The sequence below is a fragment of the Ruditapes philippinarum genome, unplaced genomic scaffold (assembly GCF_026571515.1).
Source record: "Ruditapes philippinarum isolate M1 unplaced genomic scaffold, ASM2657151v2 ctg336_1_1_1_1, whole genome shotgun sequence".
Taxonomy (NCBI): domain Eukaryota; kingdom Metazoa; phylum Mollusca; class Bivalvia; order Venerida; family Veneridae; genus Ruditapes; species Ruditapes philippinarum.
In genome coordinates, this window is record NW_026859998.1 from 358646 (window position 1) to 372561 (window position 13916).

Genomic DNA, 13916 nt, shown 5'->3' on the forward strand with positions numbered 1-13916 from the left:
CTTCTTATAGAACACTTGAAGTAATGCACTGCTGACACGAAAGCTTTAACAATACGCTAAATCAAAGACTTACCGGGAAACTTTTCTCATTCTGATGTTTTGCCAATTAGGCGACCATATATATAATTTATGTGACAGAGAATGTTCAACAGGTATTAAATTACTACATAGACGATTGATTTTTGCTACGATGACAAGGTCTATAGGGAAGATAGGACACTGAATTCTGCGATTGATTTTTGCTGATTTTTCTCTTTCATCCTCCTTCATTATCAACTTGCAATAAAACCGCTAGTGTTGACACAATTCTGAACTACCGCCCGGTAATAAGTCCACATCATTTAAAATGCTTTCTGTCCACTCACATGATCTCATCATCTTCCAGATAACATCAACTGTAATGTTGTATTACTTTAAAGCATCTTTAATTCATTTTTATTTTCATTTTTAGAAAGTTAATTTTCAAAGCCTAAGGCCCTTGCTAATTTAAATTTAACAGTATGCAAACCTTGTTTCAAAGAATTCATAACACAAAGCCAACTTGCCATAAGGCATGTTCTTGATTATGTGCATATTAAAATGTCCTTACGATTAAGCAAGTATCAATTTCAATGAAATGGATGACATTTTAAATTGAAACTGACCAATTGCCAGCCATCTTTCCCTACAGCAATATAATTATCTGTATCAAACCACATGACAGGTTTAGTGTATATACGTACGTCTAATTAGAATGCTGCAATATGTCTATATATGGCATACATGTACTAATTGACTCATACGCTGTATACATATACACAGATTCATGACTGTACATAGTTTTCCATGACTATCCTAAAGTGAGTTGAATGACCAACTATGAAATTTCAATCCACTTCCTTTTAGAATTTGTATACTTGACAAGTTTTGTATATTTGCCTCTTGTTAATATGAGGAATTTTTTATATCCAAAAATACAAGCATTGTCAGCCTACACATGTGCACTGACCTGATTGGTTCTTAACTAGCAGAATAGGCAACTCATTTCAATAACCATTTGGAGGATCAGACCCTGACCCATTACCTTGATCATTTATATCAAGGCAGCCCTTAGTAACTTTTTATAAACTTACACAAATGGAACATCTGTCTCATTTACTTACTTATTTTGATGCATTAAAACATCCAATTACAGTGTCTATTCTAGGATTTGAAAAACAGGGGGGATTTTTATCGAAAAGTGAGAATTTATTGCATTTACTGATTTTTTCCTTCTTTCTTTATGTAAAATTTTCACCCTGCCTCTGAAAAAATAAGAGGGGAATTCTCGAAAATAGGAGTGAATCCCCCCATCCCACCTCCTAGAATAGACACTGCAATTATTAATAATTGTAACTTGATGGTAAAAAATATTTTATTTAATTATTAAATGTGCAAATTGAATTTAAACATGTTTAATTATTGACAGAGAATGATGCTACGTTTGTGTTACAATGATAAAAGTTACCAAGAGTCTCAAGAGCCCTTAACATAGGTCCTACACAGACCTCCAAAGTGTCTGTGATTATCAAAGAGTCAAACATTTTGTTGCTTTCAACTTATCAAAGAATCAGGGAAACCTTGTGTGTGTCTTGTTGGTAGTTGGTAGTTTTCACCCCGGATTGCTGCAGTCAGCCACATTGAATTTACCAGAGCACAGTTCAGCCACCCCCATCGTTCCTGGGCAGGCTGTCAAGCCGTTTACCAGTACTAGTTGCCTTCACTTTCTGTACATGCCAGAGCAGACTTACACAGTGGGAATGACGGTAGGAAAGATTTCATGATCAATCACAACGAAAGTGAACTGCGCCGTCCGGGAATTGAACCAGGGTCCCCAGATTCACAGTCCAACATTCTACCTATTGAGCTAACCAGACCTTCTATAAACGTTTCTAAAATAATCATGAACTCCATACAAAGTAACAAACAGAGCCAAAATATTTCAAAATCACAGTAACAAAATCTACTATCATATGTAATTTTTTTTGCAGTATTTTCTATATTATTTGATAATAAATTCTGCCTTCTAAAACTGCTGAATAATGCAATTATTTATTCTGTATTAATTATCAAACATTTCTTAAAGACAAGGAAGTTTTTTTAACCACATCTTTAAAACCATATGACTTTCTGTCTCCGGTGTACAAGGCAAAATTTAGACCCGTCCATCCTGCTTAAACTAGCTGGATATCTTCCTCTCTTAAAATCATTCAGTCTGTAGGTCAGTTGTGAGAATCGAACCTACAACTGTAAGGGTTAAGCTGTAATGATTTAAAGTTAGTAACTTTCACCTTTCAGCCTATCAAGTTATTGATGTCCCTTTTAGCTCTTAGTAATCATTAGAATGGTCCCAAAGGTTTAACCCATCAAAATTTTATATCCAACATAAATCATTTTGACTGGTAAGTTAATTCATAATGTTTATTAAAAGATATATAATTTAAATTGTTAAATATAGACCTCCTTATAGATCTACATTTAACTTTGTCGGAAGTTTTCCTTTCCTGTTGAAATCTAAATGTTGAAAGATAAAATGAATAATGTTAATTAAAATACTTTAAATATAGTATCACGTTGAACATGAAGCATGAATGATAAATTTATTAACAATATTGTTGCTGACAATGTGTGTCAGTAGTGAGGCAGTCATTTCATCTATATGCTTAATTATAAATATATGTAAAATTATGAAATAGAATCAGCACATTTAAGATCGTAACTTATAAGGCCATTTTTCACTTTTCACTGGTAAAGACTTCTTAAGTGCCTTTTTGCGCATTATTGCAGGTACTTAACCCTTTCCCCCATGAGCATATTGTGAAAAATGGCCATTTTCACTGAAAAGCGTCCTCTTACAAGTTCAAACTGCTATGAAACTATGAAAAATGCTTCAATACTAATCAAACTTTGCACAAATGTTGACTGGACCATTGCCTTTGTAACGACATGCTCAGTCTTAAATTTCCTGTTACCATGGCAACGAGGGGACATCTCAAAATTGCCAAAAATCACTTTTTTGCCTCGATATTTTCCATCAAAATTTATTTCAAAGTGCTGCAACTTCTCAAGGGATTGAGATAGAGTCAAAGGCTTTTCAGCGTTGGTTACACGTTACCTTATGATCAACCTGTGGTCATTTTAAGCCTCTGACAAGTCCAAAATTTTCTTGGCAATGAGGGGGACTCCGCCCCCCTTCAAACCCCCCAAACAGAAGAGGGCACATCCCCCTTCTGGCAACCCCCTGATGTATTATTTGGATGGGGGATGGCGCCGAAAAAATGGTCACTTTTTTTAACAACATTTCTCAAACGAAAAACAGTGTTTGGGGTCTAAATAGGACATTTTTCCTATGTTTGAGACCTCAAAAAGGGGGGGGGGGGGGGCAAAAAGCCGTCGAAACACGCTTATATAAGGGAAAAGGTTAAGAAGGGCCCTGAAAAGACCAACCAGTTCACCAGGTACAAGCAGGGACCTACATTTGTACATGTAAGAAGACCCACCAGTTCCCCACATAGCTTAATGTAGCTGAACAACTTCCTCACAGGACAGAAATCAAAGTCGGACACTGTGAACTATTTATTCTCACACCCAAAGTTCCTAACAAAGTATAAAAAATATTATAATTCTATAAAATAGCTGGAAAAAGATCAAATACAAATTAAATCTTATAAAAGCATACTGGATCTTACCATTATAGAGTTTCCAAACCAAATTTAAGTCAATTTTTCATTATCATTTGCTGCATAGTCAACAGATTTTCTGAATCTGCTATGAAACCTTTTATAATGTTATTATTTTAAAATTTTCAAGTATTAATACTTACAAGATTGTCCCATTAAATTAGTAAAATATTTATTATAAAACTCCATACTAAAATTGGCACTTTACTTCCTATATTAACAATGCGTGCAAACTCGCACAAAACAAACAAGTTAATGACTCAATTCCATACTTTTTACATTTGTACAAATTATTGTATATAACACTTAACACTTGACTTATCACAGTGTTAGCTATTGTTTTTTTTAAACAATCGTAAATTAGCCTAATTAAGGAACTGTGAAAGAATTGCATGCTTAAACATATCAAGAATAAAATACCGTATCAAATAACACTTGATAGCTATTAAATTGCATGTTTCATAGATAACATACAATGAAACGAACAATACTTACAGTTTCAGCTTTTATCATGTTTTAGTACTTAACCCTTAACCACGCTTAAATAGACTTAAATGGACTTAACAGGCTTAATGGACTCAAATGGACTTAATAGACCTAAATGGACTTAATAAGACTTTAATGGACTTAATGAATAAAAATTAAATGAACTTAAATTCAGGGTTCGTACAGACATCCAATGCCAAAATTCAAGGATTTTTTAAGCACTACTTCAGCACGTTTTCCCATTTTTCCAGCACATTTGTTGCACATATACCGCCACAATCTTCAACCTATGATGGATAGTTTGTTCACCATTTTTGTTGAATAACATTATAGAAGAACAACTAAGGGCGCATCAAGTACAGATTAGTTCAAAACAACTGCAATTTGTCAACTTACTGTTACCTTGAGTAAACATTTCATTGATTTTGATACTAAATTGGATCTTTTTTTTTTTAATTTTGTTAACCGTTGATTTTTATCAAAACTATGTCATTCTGTGATTCAAACATTTTCAAGCACATTTTTAGCAAATTTAAGCACTTTTTAAGCACTTTTCAAGAGAGTAATCAAATTCAAGGACTTTTAAGCACTTTTTTACATTTTTAAGCACTTTTTAAGAAAGAGACTCAAATTTAAGCACTTTTTAAGACTGTACGAACCCTGTTAATAAGACTTAAATAAACATTATGACTTAAATAGACTTGTCCATCTTGCAATCTGAACATTTAAGGAAAAATTTCCAAAATAGTACTGATTGATTGGCGAACAGTGCAGACCATGATCAATCAGCACTGGTTACATTCAGATGCCATCAGTAGGCTAAGGGCTGCTAAGGGTTTAATATAGTTTATTATATCATATCCTCTAAAAATTTTCTTCTTAAATATATTCTTATGTTAGAATAAATATGATAAACATTCAGAATAAAACTCTTACAAACATGAAAGGGCAGATATTCAACAATGAATCATTTAACCTCGAGTGAGACTAAAAAAAGGGTTGGAGCACCACACTAAATATCATATTCCGGTATATTCTGGTATATACCGGACAAGACGCTTGAATGATAAAATGCTAAAATCTTGCCTTTAAAAGGTCTAATTCATCTTTTTACACCGATTTAGATTTATGTATAATAATGAATGAAAAATGTAAAAATCGGTGAAAAAAATCCGATATTTCTCTATTTTATGATAATGATTTCTGCAAGGGCCCTAGAGGTACTGCTCCAGTCCTGTAATGAACCTTTACCTCCCCCCACCCTCCTTTACAGAGAGTAATGCAAGCTATGTCCTCTGCAACTGTTATGTACTTCAAAAAATTAAGCAATTTTTGCATTTGTTAATGAAGCGTTAGGATATGAAAATGCCACTTTGCTGTCTGGGTCAGTTTGGTGCATGGGTACGTGAATAGAATTGGGAATCTTTTCAGGTGTTGAAACATGGCCTGGGTAGCATTTTTCCAACATTAAAAAACATCCTACCTACAAACAGCTCTTTCTGCAAAGCACCATTCTTTTCCACCGCTGAAGTAAACTTATAACTTGTCACAAGGACAGCTGGTTATGACACAAAATTAAGAATTGAGCCGCGTCATGACAAAACCAACATAGTGCGTTTGCAACCAGCATGGATCCAGACCAGCCTGCGCATCCGCGCAGTCTGATCAGGATCCATGCTGTTCGTTATCAGTTTCTCTTCTTGTAATAGGGTTGGTAAGCAAACAGCATGGATCCTGATCAGACTGCGCAGATGCGCAGGCTGGTCTGGATCCATGCTAGTCGCAAACGCACTATGTTGGTTTTGTCGTGACGCGGCTCAGATAATGGTTACAGTCAGTTCACTGTCTAATTATAAATTGATTATCTTGTTACATGCAGACACATATTCAATATTAATCACTTTATATTGAAGGACATTAACTATCTCTACAGTTCACATGAATATTAATTAAGATGGTCATTAAGATAGACCAAGTATAGTGGTTAACTGAGATTCTCCATAATTCCCATTCATTTCAACATTTTCATATAATATTCTGTTTTCCTCTTATAATGATATTTTCCACTGTTTAAAATAAAAATTATTATCTTTTCAATTCCTTTGTTTTTACAGTATATATACTTCCCATATACATGTAATACAGATAAAAAAAACAATTGGGTACTTAGTAGAAAGTTTAAAGATAAGTATTTGTTACAATTATCACTTTTTTCAGGTAAATTTTTACACGAATAATACATTGTGTGCAAGATTGTGTGGTATTTCTTGGTTATTTCTTGGCTTCAGAATCATACATTTCAGTTGAAAATAAACTTTTTTTACAGCAATCTATTAGAGCATTTCCTGACCACACCCGTTACTGGCAATTTTATCAAAAATTATCAATGTTGAACCAGATGCTTTAGATAAGTGTTGCTTTAGATGTAAATACAAAAGAGAGCAAATTAGCCAACAACCTGCATACCCAGTGCAAAGAAAAAAGTTTCATAAAATGATTTGATAAATATATTCTCTAAAACAACATTAAAATCACAAAAAAAATGAAAGGGTAAAAACTTCCTTAATACGTTAACAACAAAAATAACAAATAAAATGTTTTAATATCCATAATGCACCATTTGTAACCCTGTCCCCTCACCCAAGGGACTGCAAGGGCAAAGCAGGGGAAAATGGACGGAAAAGTAAACAGATTTTCCCTTCTGACTATCCACTCAGTACCAACTCAATGCAGTGGTTTATTTTTGCCCCAAAATAGCTGCAGTTTGTTGTTTGTGATACTTTTTTTATAAAGTAAGTTGAGAGAGGTTCCACAGTCTAGCAAAATGCCATGGGGACAAGGGGAATTACCCCCTTTAGCCCCATGCTGAATATGCACATGCTGTAGTGAGAGGGCATTCAGTGGAGACTTTCCTATCTGATTGTCTCCACAAGTGTCGTGCCTTTAATGGGGATTTAAGAGACTCTGCTAGTGCAATGTTCCCTAGGCGCAGGGCGGAGGTTACAAGTTACAATTAGTTGGTGCATTATCATATTTTTTAACAAACAACAAATTTACATTTATTACTAAGAACAAATGTTTATTTAATTTAGTGGAGTTCTAAAATAGCTTTCCTATAAAAGTACTAACACTAGAATATACAAGTACATTACTGCATAAACATACTATAAGTATTATAAGTATATTAATGTTATTATATATATATAAACATGTTTATGTGTATTGTCTCTATATAAATTATATGAAACTAGTGTGAAGCTTTTTTCATACAAGTGTCTGGAATACATGATATACAGACTACAGAAACTTTGTACATAATGTATATAAGTAATGCGTGTCATAAAACAAGTGTCAAGCATATATATTATACATATATAATATTGTATATGATGTAAGCAGGTTTATAATACACAAGTCTACAATCCGTCATGCTGATTTAAAAGGTGGAAAAGTGTGACAGATAATGGTAAGGTGAAGTAACCACATGACATTTTGGGATCAAACACACTTAAAATATTTTTTATTAATACATTGTGTATTCTTCTTTTTACTCTGCTAAATTACATTGTAATGTTATTGACCTATCCTGCTTTGAATTTTCAACTGTCCAATATTAACTTCTCAGATTTCAATGTTTAACAAGAGCTGTCCGTAAAACAGTCTGCTTGACAATTCTCAGTGCTTGACAGTAATATAGGGGTATAACTCCGTTTAAAGTTAACTCAGAGTTATGAGACCTGTATCTATCATGTCTGATAATCACTGAAAACAAAGGTGTGAAGTTTCAACCTATTCTCTTTAGTCATATTGGAGTTATAACTTAATGAAGTGTGATGCAACTCAGATGCCCGGATTAGTCTTATTCTCGGAACAATTGAGCTATTGAATGAAATTTAGCAGTCAATACTAAGTATATAACCTACTCGGTTTGCATGGATGTACAAATCAGATATTGGCATTGGCATGTCATTACATGTATCTCTATGTATCTAATTTGAGTAATTTCTAAAGAGGACCATTAAGGAACAGTCCTGTAAAACATCATCACTATTGTTAACAGAAAAAAGGTTCATCATATGGACTCACCTTAAGCATGTTGTGCTCAGGTGAGCTAAAAACTTAATAAAGGTATTTTTCATTTGCATGCAGAACCCAAATTTCATATTGGTGGTCTACCTCACCTGTCACTCTATTAATACTTAACTAGAGAACTAGCTGATTAAAAAGCTTATATAAATATATAATATAGATAAGATTGTATAGTATGCAAGCAGAGAGTGCAAGTTTGATGGATTATTGAGGAGATTTTTGTCTAGAATATACAAGATACATTAAGTGTTAGTAATGCTGAAATATACAGTACAGTATGTCAGTATAATAATCCACAACAAGAGTTGTCCTGGATATAATCTATGTTGCTGGATTCTTCTCAGAAAGATTGTTCTCAAAAATTTCCCATTATTTTTAATAATATAAAGGAAAAGTTTTAAAGTAATATTGTTTCATTGCTGAATCTACATCTTTCTGATTAGAATAACATGTCCTCCAAAGATACTTTTAAAAATATCCATAATCTGCTGAATTTAAGTAATGGATTTGCCCTGCTTTGAAGCTGGAACAGTTCATTTGAATTTCAAGGGATTTCAATATAAAATCCAAATATTGAGCGTAACCAACAGTATACAGCCTGACCTAACTGCACGGACATACAGGCTGGCCTGGCTCTTTTATTGGTGGCACAAGCTCTTCACTGGGTTCCAGCAGGTTAAGGGTTAATTAAGTTCAAACCAGTGGCATTACCCAACAAAATTAGATATTCAGATAAACCCACAGTGATTTAGAAATCCACAATGACTTACTTATCTTTTTAATTTGTTTATCACAAATGAATCGTATCTTCATTAATATATAACTATAATATTTATTCAAAGTTATCTAAATTTATTTATTTTCACAAATTTCTGCTTTATATAATAGTTTCAGCTTTGAATACTGCATTATTGTATGAAAAACCAAAACAGATTTTGAAAGTATTCATATCCCTTCAAATGATTACAAATAATAACTTCTTTCAGATATCATTTCCTGCCAATAATTTCAATAAAATATTACCAATATCATTTTACATAAATTGAAAATACCATTCCAAAGAAACGTTGATTAAAATAAATCAAACATTCAACAAAACAAACAAGAATCCCCCATTGTACTTTCCCTTCAACAGAGATGCATTCTTTGGAGAACAGTGCAAGGGAGGTAACTGCTGGTATACACTAACCTGATTTGTGACCTCCTAGTTTGAACATGACTACAGCAGTTGACTGGTAAGAGCGTCTAAAACAGCAAATAAAGCAAAGCAAAAATGAATTAGAAATAAAGAAGAAAACTCTTGTGAACATTCAGCAAGGTACAGGAGGGGTGTCATGCATTTTATCTACATGAGGTGGACAGATAAAGACAGATAGCCACACTCTTTTAATATATTCAGCAAAAAAAACTTAACATATAAAAAACCTGTTTTCACTCTCATTCAAAATCAGTAGGAAACATTACATTATAAAAGTGTATGGTTCCTTTTCAACATAAAACATAATTTTTTTTTCAATTCTAGGGGAATGGTGGCAGGGCCCACTGTGCATCCTGGAAGAGAATATTGGGAAAAATTCTGGAATTTTTATTTAACACTATCATGAAAATATTGTGTCTGTCCCACTGTCTGGATAAAACTGATCTCAGGGGGAAAATAATATTAAACTTTTTTTCAGAAATAGTGGAATATATAGACTTTTTTGGAGAGTTGAATTGGGCTGAATGTCATATAAAAATTTTGCACTAAACAGCACTGTACAGTATACTATTTTAATTGTTTATGAAATCTAGTAGATTATGAAAAATAATTGGTACTAAACTCTAGATGTAACAAATAAGACAATAACCTATCAGGAAAAACTATACTTGAATGTATATAATTACTTTCAAGTTATGATCATTAACTCCTATTTGGAATATATTAAGTTTTTTTTTCTCAATATACATGCAAAATGTTTACATCACTTAATACAGAAAAACCAAATCTTATCTTACCCATGTTATTTTATATACAACAAATGCAACTGTATTTACATTAGAAACTACCTGTCTAAGGCATTGATCAAATTCATTTTATGCTAAGACTGATTAATTCAGACAGAGTATAAATGAATAGGTCTTCAATGCATCATTCTAGAAGTTAAGAAATGAAATAGACCAGCAACCCTAAAAAGATATGCGAGACTTTGAAACCTTACAATAAAATTTCCAATTGATGGCAGGTTGTATAAATTCATATGAAAAAAAAATTAATGTAAAGGACTACAGTGTAGAGATCATCTGTTGCCGAACAAATATCAAAAGCTTCTAACAGGTCTTTTGCACATCACACTATTACATTTAAGTGCCATCATAAACCTATTATATAACACTTAATGAAAACAGCTAACCTTGAAATAACATATCTTTGCATTGACATTCTTCCAACAGTATGTTAACACGGCATTTAGCTATATATAAAAAAAAAAATTTTTATTCCACCTCTTATGCATTGAATTTGAAAAAGTATTTCATTAATACAAAACTCTACAAATATAAACAAAAATTAATCACTCCCAAATTGAAACAATCTCTACTTTAGCCAGTTAAGCAGCCTATGCAATGAGAGAAATTGGCTCGATAAAAAAAAGTAGGACGCAGCACTGACTGAAAGCTTCTTAAAAACTAATTAAAGCAGTACTAGTCTAACATAATAATTAAATATGCAATCACTACACAAAGGATGTAGTCACTCTAGATATATTCTAATTATAGAAAGGAAATAAATGTCAAACTAGTAAACTTTAAATACTGGAGAAAATTAGTTCTTAATATAAACATTCTAAGCTTCTTATAAAGGTAGGCTGTCCTCAGTGAGACACGTGCAAGTTTTAGTCCCTAATTATTTCATGATACTAAACTACTACTGGCAATATAATGGTGCAATTACAGTAAAGATGGTGGTGCGTAGGAGTACTAAATTTCCTGAAAAGCTGAGAGCATCCTACACAATATTAAACCACTGCAACATTTTGTGTCAGGACCAGTTAAAACTAGCTAATGACAATTTTAAAAGTTAACTTCTGCTCCATGTTTATCTTTTTTTACAAGCTGGGCTGCTGGAATTTATCAATTCTTCATACAGTCAAATAGAGAATAACAGGATCCCTAAGAAAGCCCAACATGGCAAAATTGAAAATGTTGCAGGCTCGGTGTGATTGAGACTATTCATAGATGGAAAATGCAAGTTACCATCAAACCCATATATCATAATAATAATAATAATCTTTTGAAATCAGAAAAAAAATTGTCTTTTTGCTAATGGGTGGTCATAAAAGTTAAAACACATTTTTTTTTCATCAATAAACCTGATCAAATCAGGAAAGCAAACAGCTGGTCTTGTCTTTGTTTCTATTATGACTTTATTATGTTTTATTAAAAGATTTAAGGTCTAAATCACATGTTTATATTATAAAATTACAAAAAAAAACTTTAAGGAATTACATTTATAAGTCTTCAAAAACTCTATGGTAAATCAAATGGAATTCAGGATTGGAGAATGACTGTCTATATATAAACTAATTATTTCATACTTATTTCTTTGTTATGAGCTGATTTATGAATCTACTATTCTTGCAAAGAGATAAGACAAAATGTTCCTTTTGTTCCTATCTAGACAATGAGACATTAAGAGAATTTATATACACATTGAAAGGATAGTTTTTGTTTAACTTGAAAGTTAAAAGACAGCAAGAGAAGCTTATCATCCATGATTTCACCAACAAAGAGGAAAGGAGGGAGGGGGCAAAACATTTTTATTGAGTGAGAAAAAGCTTGATAATTTTGCAAGAAAATGCAACAATGTAGACACTAGTGCATTAAAAGGAATGAAAACATCAAACTCCCTATCATTAAACAATGATACTCCTATTTTCTATTCAAAACATCTTGATCATTTTAACACATATCAAATTGACAAATATGTGCAAGGCTTACTGTAGAGTCTGAATCTCACAAGCCAGTGACTCCTTGACCAAAATTGTTAAGGGTCAGTTGATCAGACATTCTTTTATACATGCTTGCTCTATTGTGTTGTATATTTTAAACAAAATGAAATGTTTTTCCTTAGTTTCAAAGTAATCTTTAATGTGGAAAGATAATATATAATTGTTAAAGATAACAAAAAAAAAAAATTTGATTTTTTTTCCAACCAATATTTACATATTCGAAATAAAGTTTATCCCAAATTCAGTCTGCGAAATTAGCAGTTGTTCTATTGCCTGAGACAACCATTTTTTGGTCCGGACAAACAATTTTTATAAGTTTACTTGCCTGATGGACAAGTAAAACTTTGCAGAAAGTATTTATCAAAATGTCAACGAAAAGTGATAAAATGCAAGATATCAAATACAATTAGTTTGCTTACATTTATGACTGTTTCTCACTGAAGATAAGTTTGCAGATTTGATCAATAATTGCTTGAAGATGTTCTGATAAAAATATTCGGGCAACCAGTTTTTGCTTCGGACAACCAGATTTTCTTGAATTTGTTGCCCGCATGACAACAATTTTTAAACCCTAATTTCACAGACTGCAAATTTCATACAATGTCAAAGAGTCTGTCTTAGATTTCTAATCATTTAATGAGGGAAATTTGTGCAAAATTACTTTCAAGACTATTTAAGAATGACAAACTTATGGACTTCACATAATAAAGATATTGATTCTCCATGTTTGACCTTTTTGCCACAAACCTATGACTATGTCTTGCACAAGAAACTGACTTTCAGGGGCAGATAAATCAATAAGATAGTGATCCACATCTTTACAAGAAACACATGCAAAGTTTATTTATTCATAATTGCAGTCAATATATGTCAGTGACTCAGTCCAGTACACTTAATGAACCAATTATGTGACCCTAGATATATACTAGAATATAGAGGGGTGAGGGAGAGAATTGCAAGGGGTGAGGGAGAGAATTGCAATGACTTGTTGAAATTTACATGCTCGCTAATTTTTTATGGTATTAGATTATGCTTAAAAGTCAATGAATCCAATGTAAAACTATTTCAGTTTAAAAATAGAATCTAATTTAAGGTATCTAGCCTTCAAACCAAAATAGGTTGTGTACAAATTACAGTGTGTGTTAACAGTTGCCATAAATCGGCAATAATTTTTCCTTCTTTGCAGTTGCAGAGATTTACAATACACCATACTAGCTGTTGGCAAATATTCCCAATGTCAAAGACAAGAATTTCAAACAATAAACATTTTAGAATGAGATTTTAAAGTCATTTCTATAATTTCAAGATATATTTGTTCAAAAAACCAATTAATATTAAAAACGATTTTCCACAATGTCAATGCTGAGGATTTCAGACAATATTCATTTTATACCGAGATAATAACTAAACAAGTGATTACTCAGGGCTTGAGCTAGGGGTTGACTAGGGCAAAGAAGTTGCCTTTGGAAGAGTGACTTCACCAAAAACAAACTTCAAAGTGATTTCGAAGTCGCCCGATGTTTTATATTCTGTCATATCTTTTTACGGCGCTAGGTCTGTTTTTATTTTGTTTACATCTCAATTACAACCAATTACCATTAATTCGCTTATTTAGAACACGTGTCAACCTCAACAAAGTCTAATATACTGCTAATAC

The 13916-nt window shown here is 32.5% G+C and overlaps 1 protein-coding gene across 8 annotated transcripts in view; it reads right to left on the minus strand.

The window, feature by feature from the left end:
- LOC132758578 (phosphatase and actin regulator 4B-like) overlaps window positions 1-13916 on the minus strand; it is a 79714-nt gene that overhangs the window by 63257 nt on the left and 2541 nt on the right. For 2 of the 8 annotated variants that reach the window (XM_060750260.1, XM_060750261.1), the window contains exons 2-3: window positions 9463-9518; window positions 5668-5742 (exon numbers count right to left, since the gene is read on the minus strand). The exons of 3 other annotated variants lie outside the window; for them this stretch is intronic. In XM_060750260.1, the coding sequence (XP_060606243.1) occupies window positions 5668-5742; window positions 9463-9490 (103 nt within the window). In that variant the 5' untranslated portion in view covers window positions 9491-9518. Of the gene's footprint in view, window positions 1-3841; window positions 3985-5667; window positions 5743-9462; window positions 9519-13916 lie in introns of those variants that run through there. 3 more of the 8 variants (XM_060750264.1, XM_060750266.1, XM_060750263.1) reach the window with 2 other exon arrangements.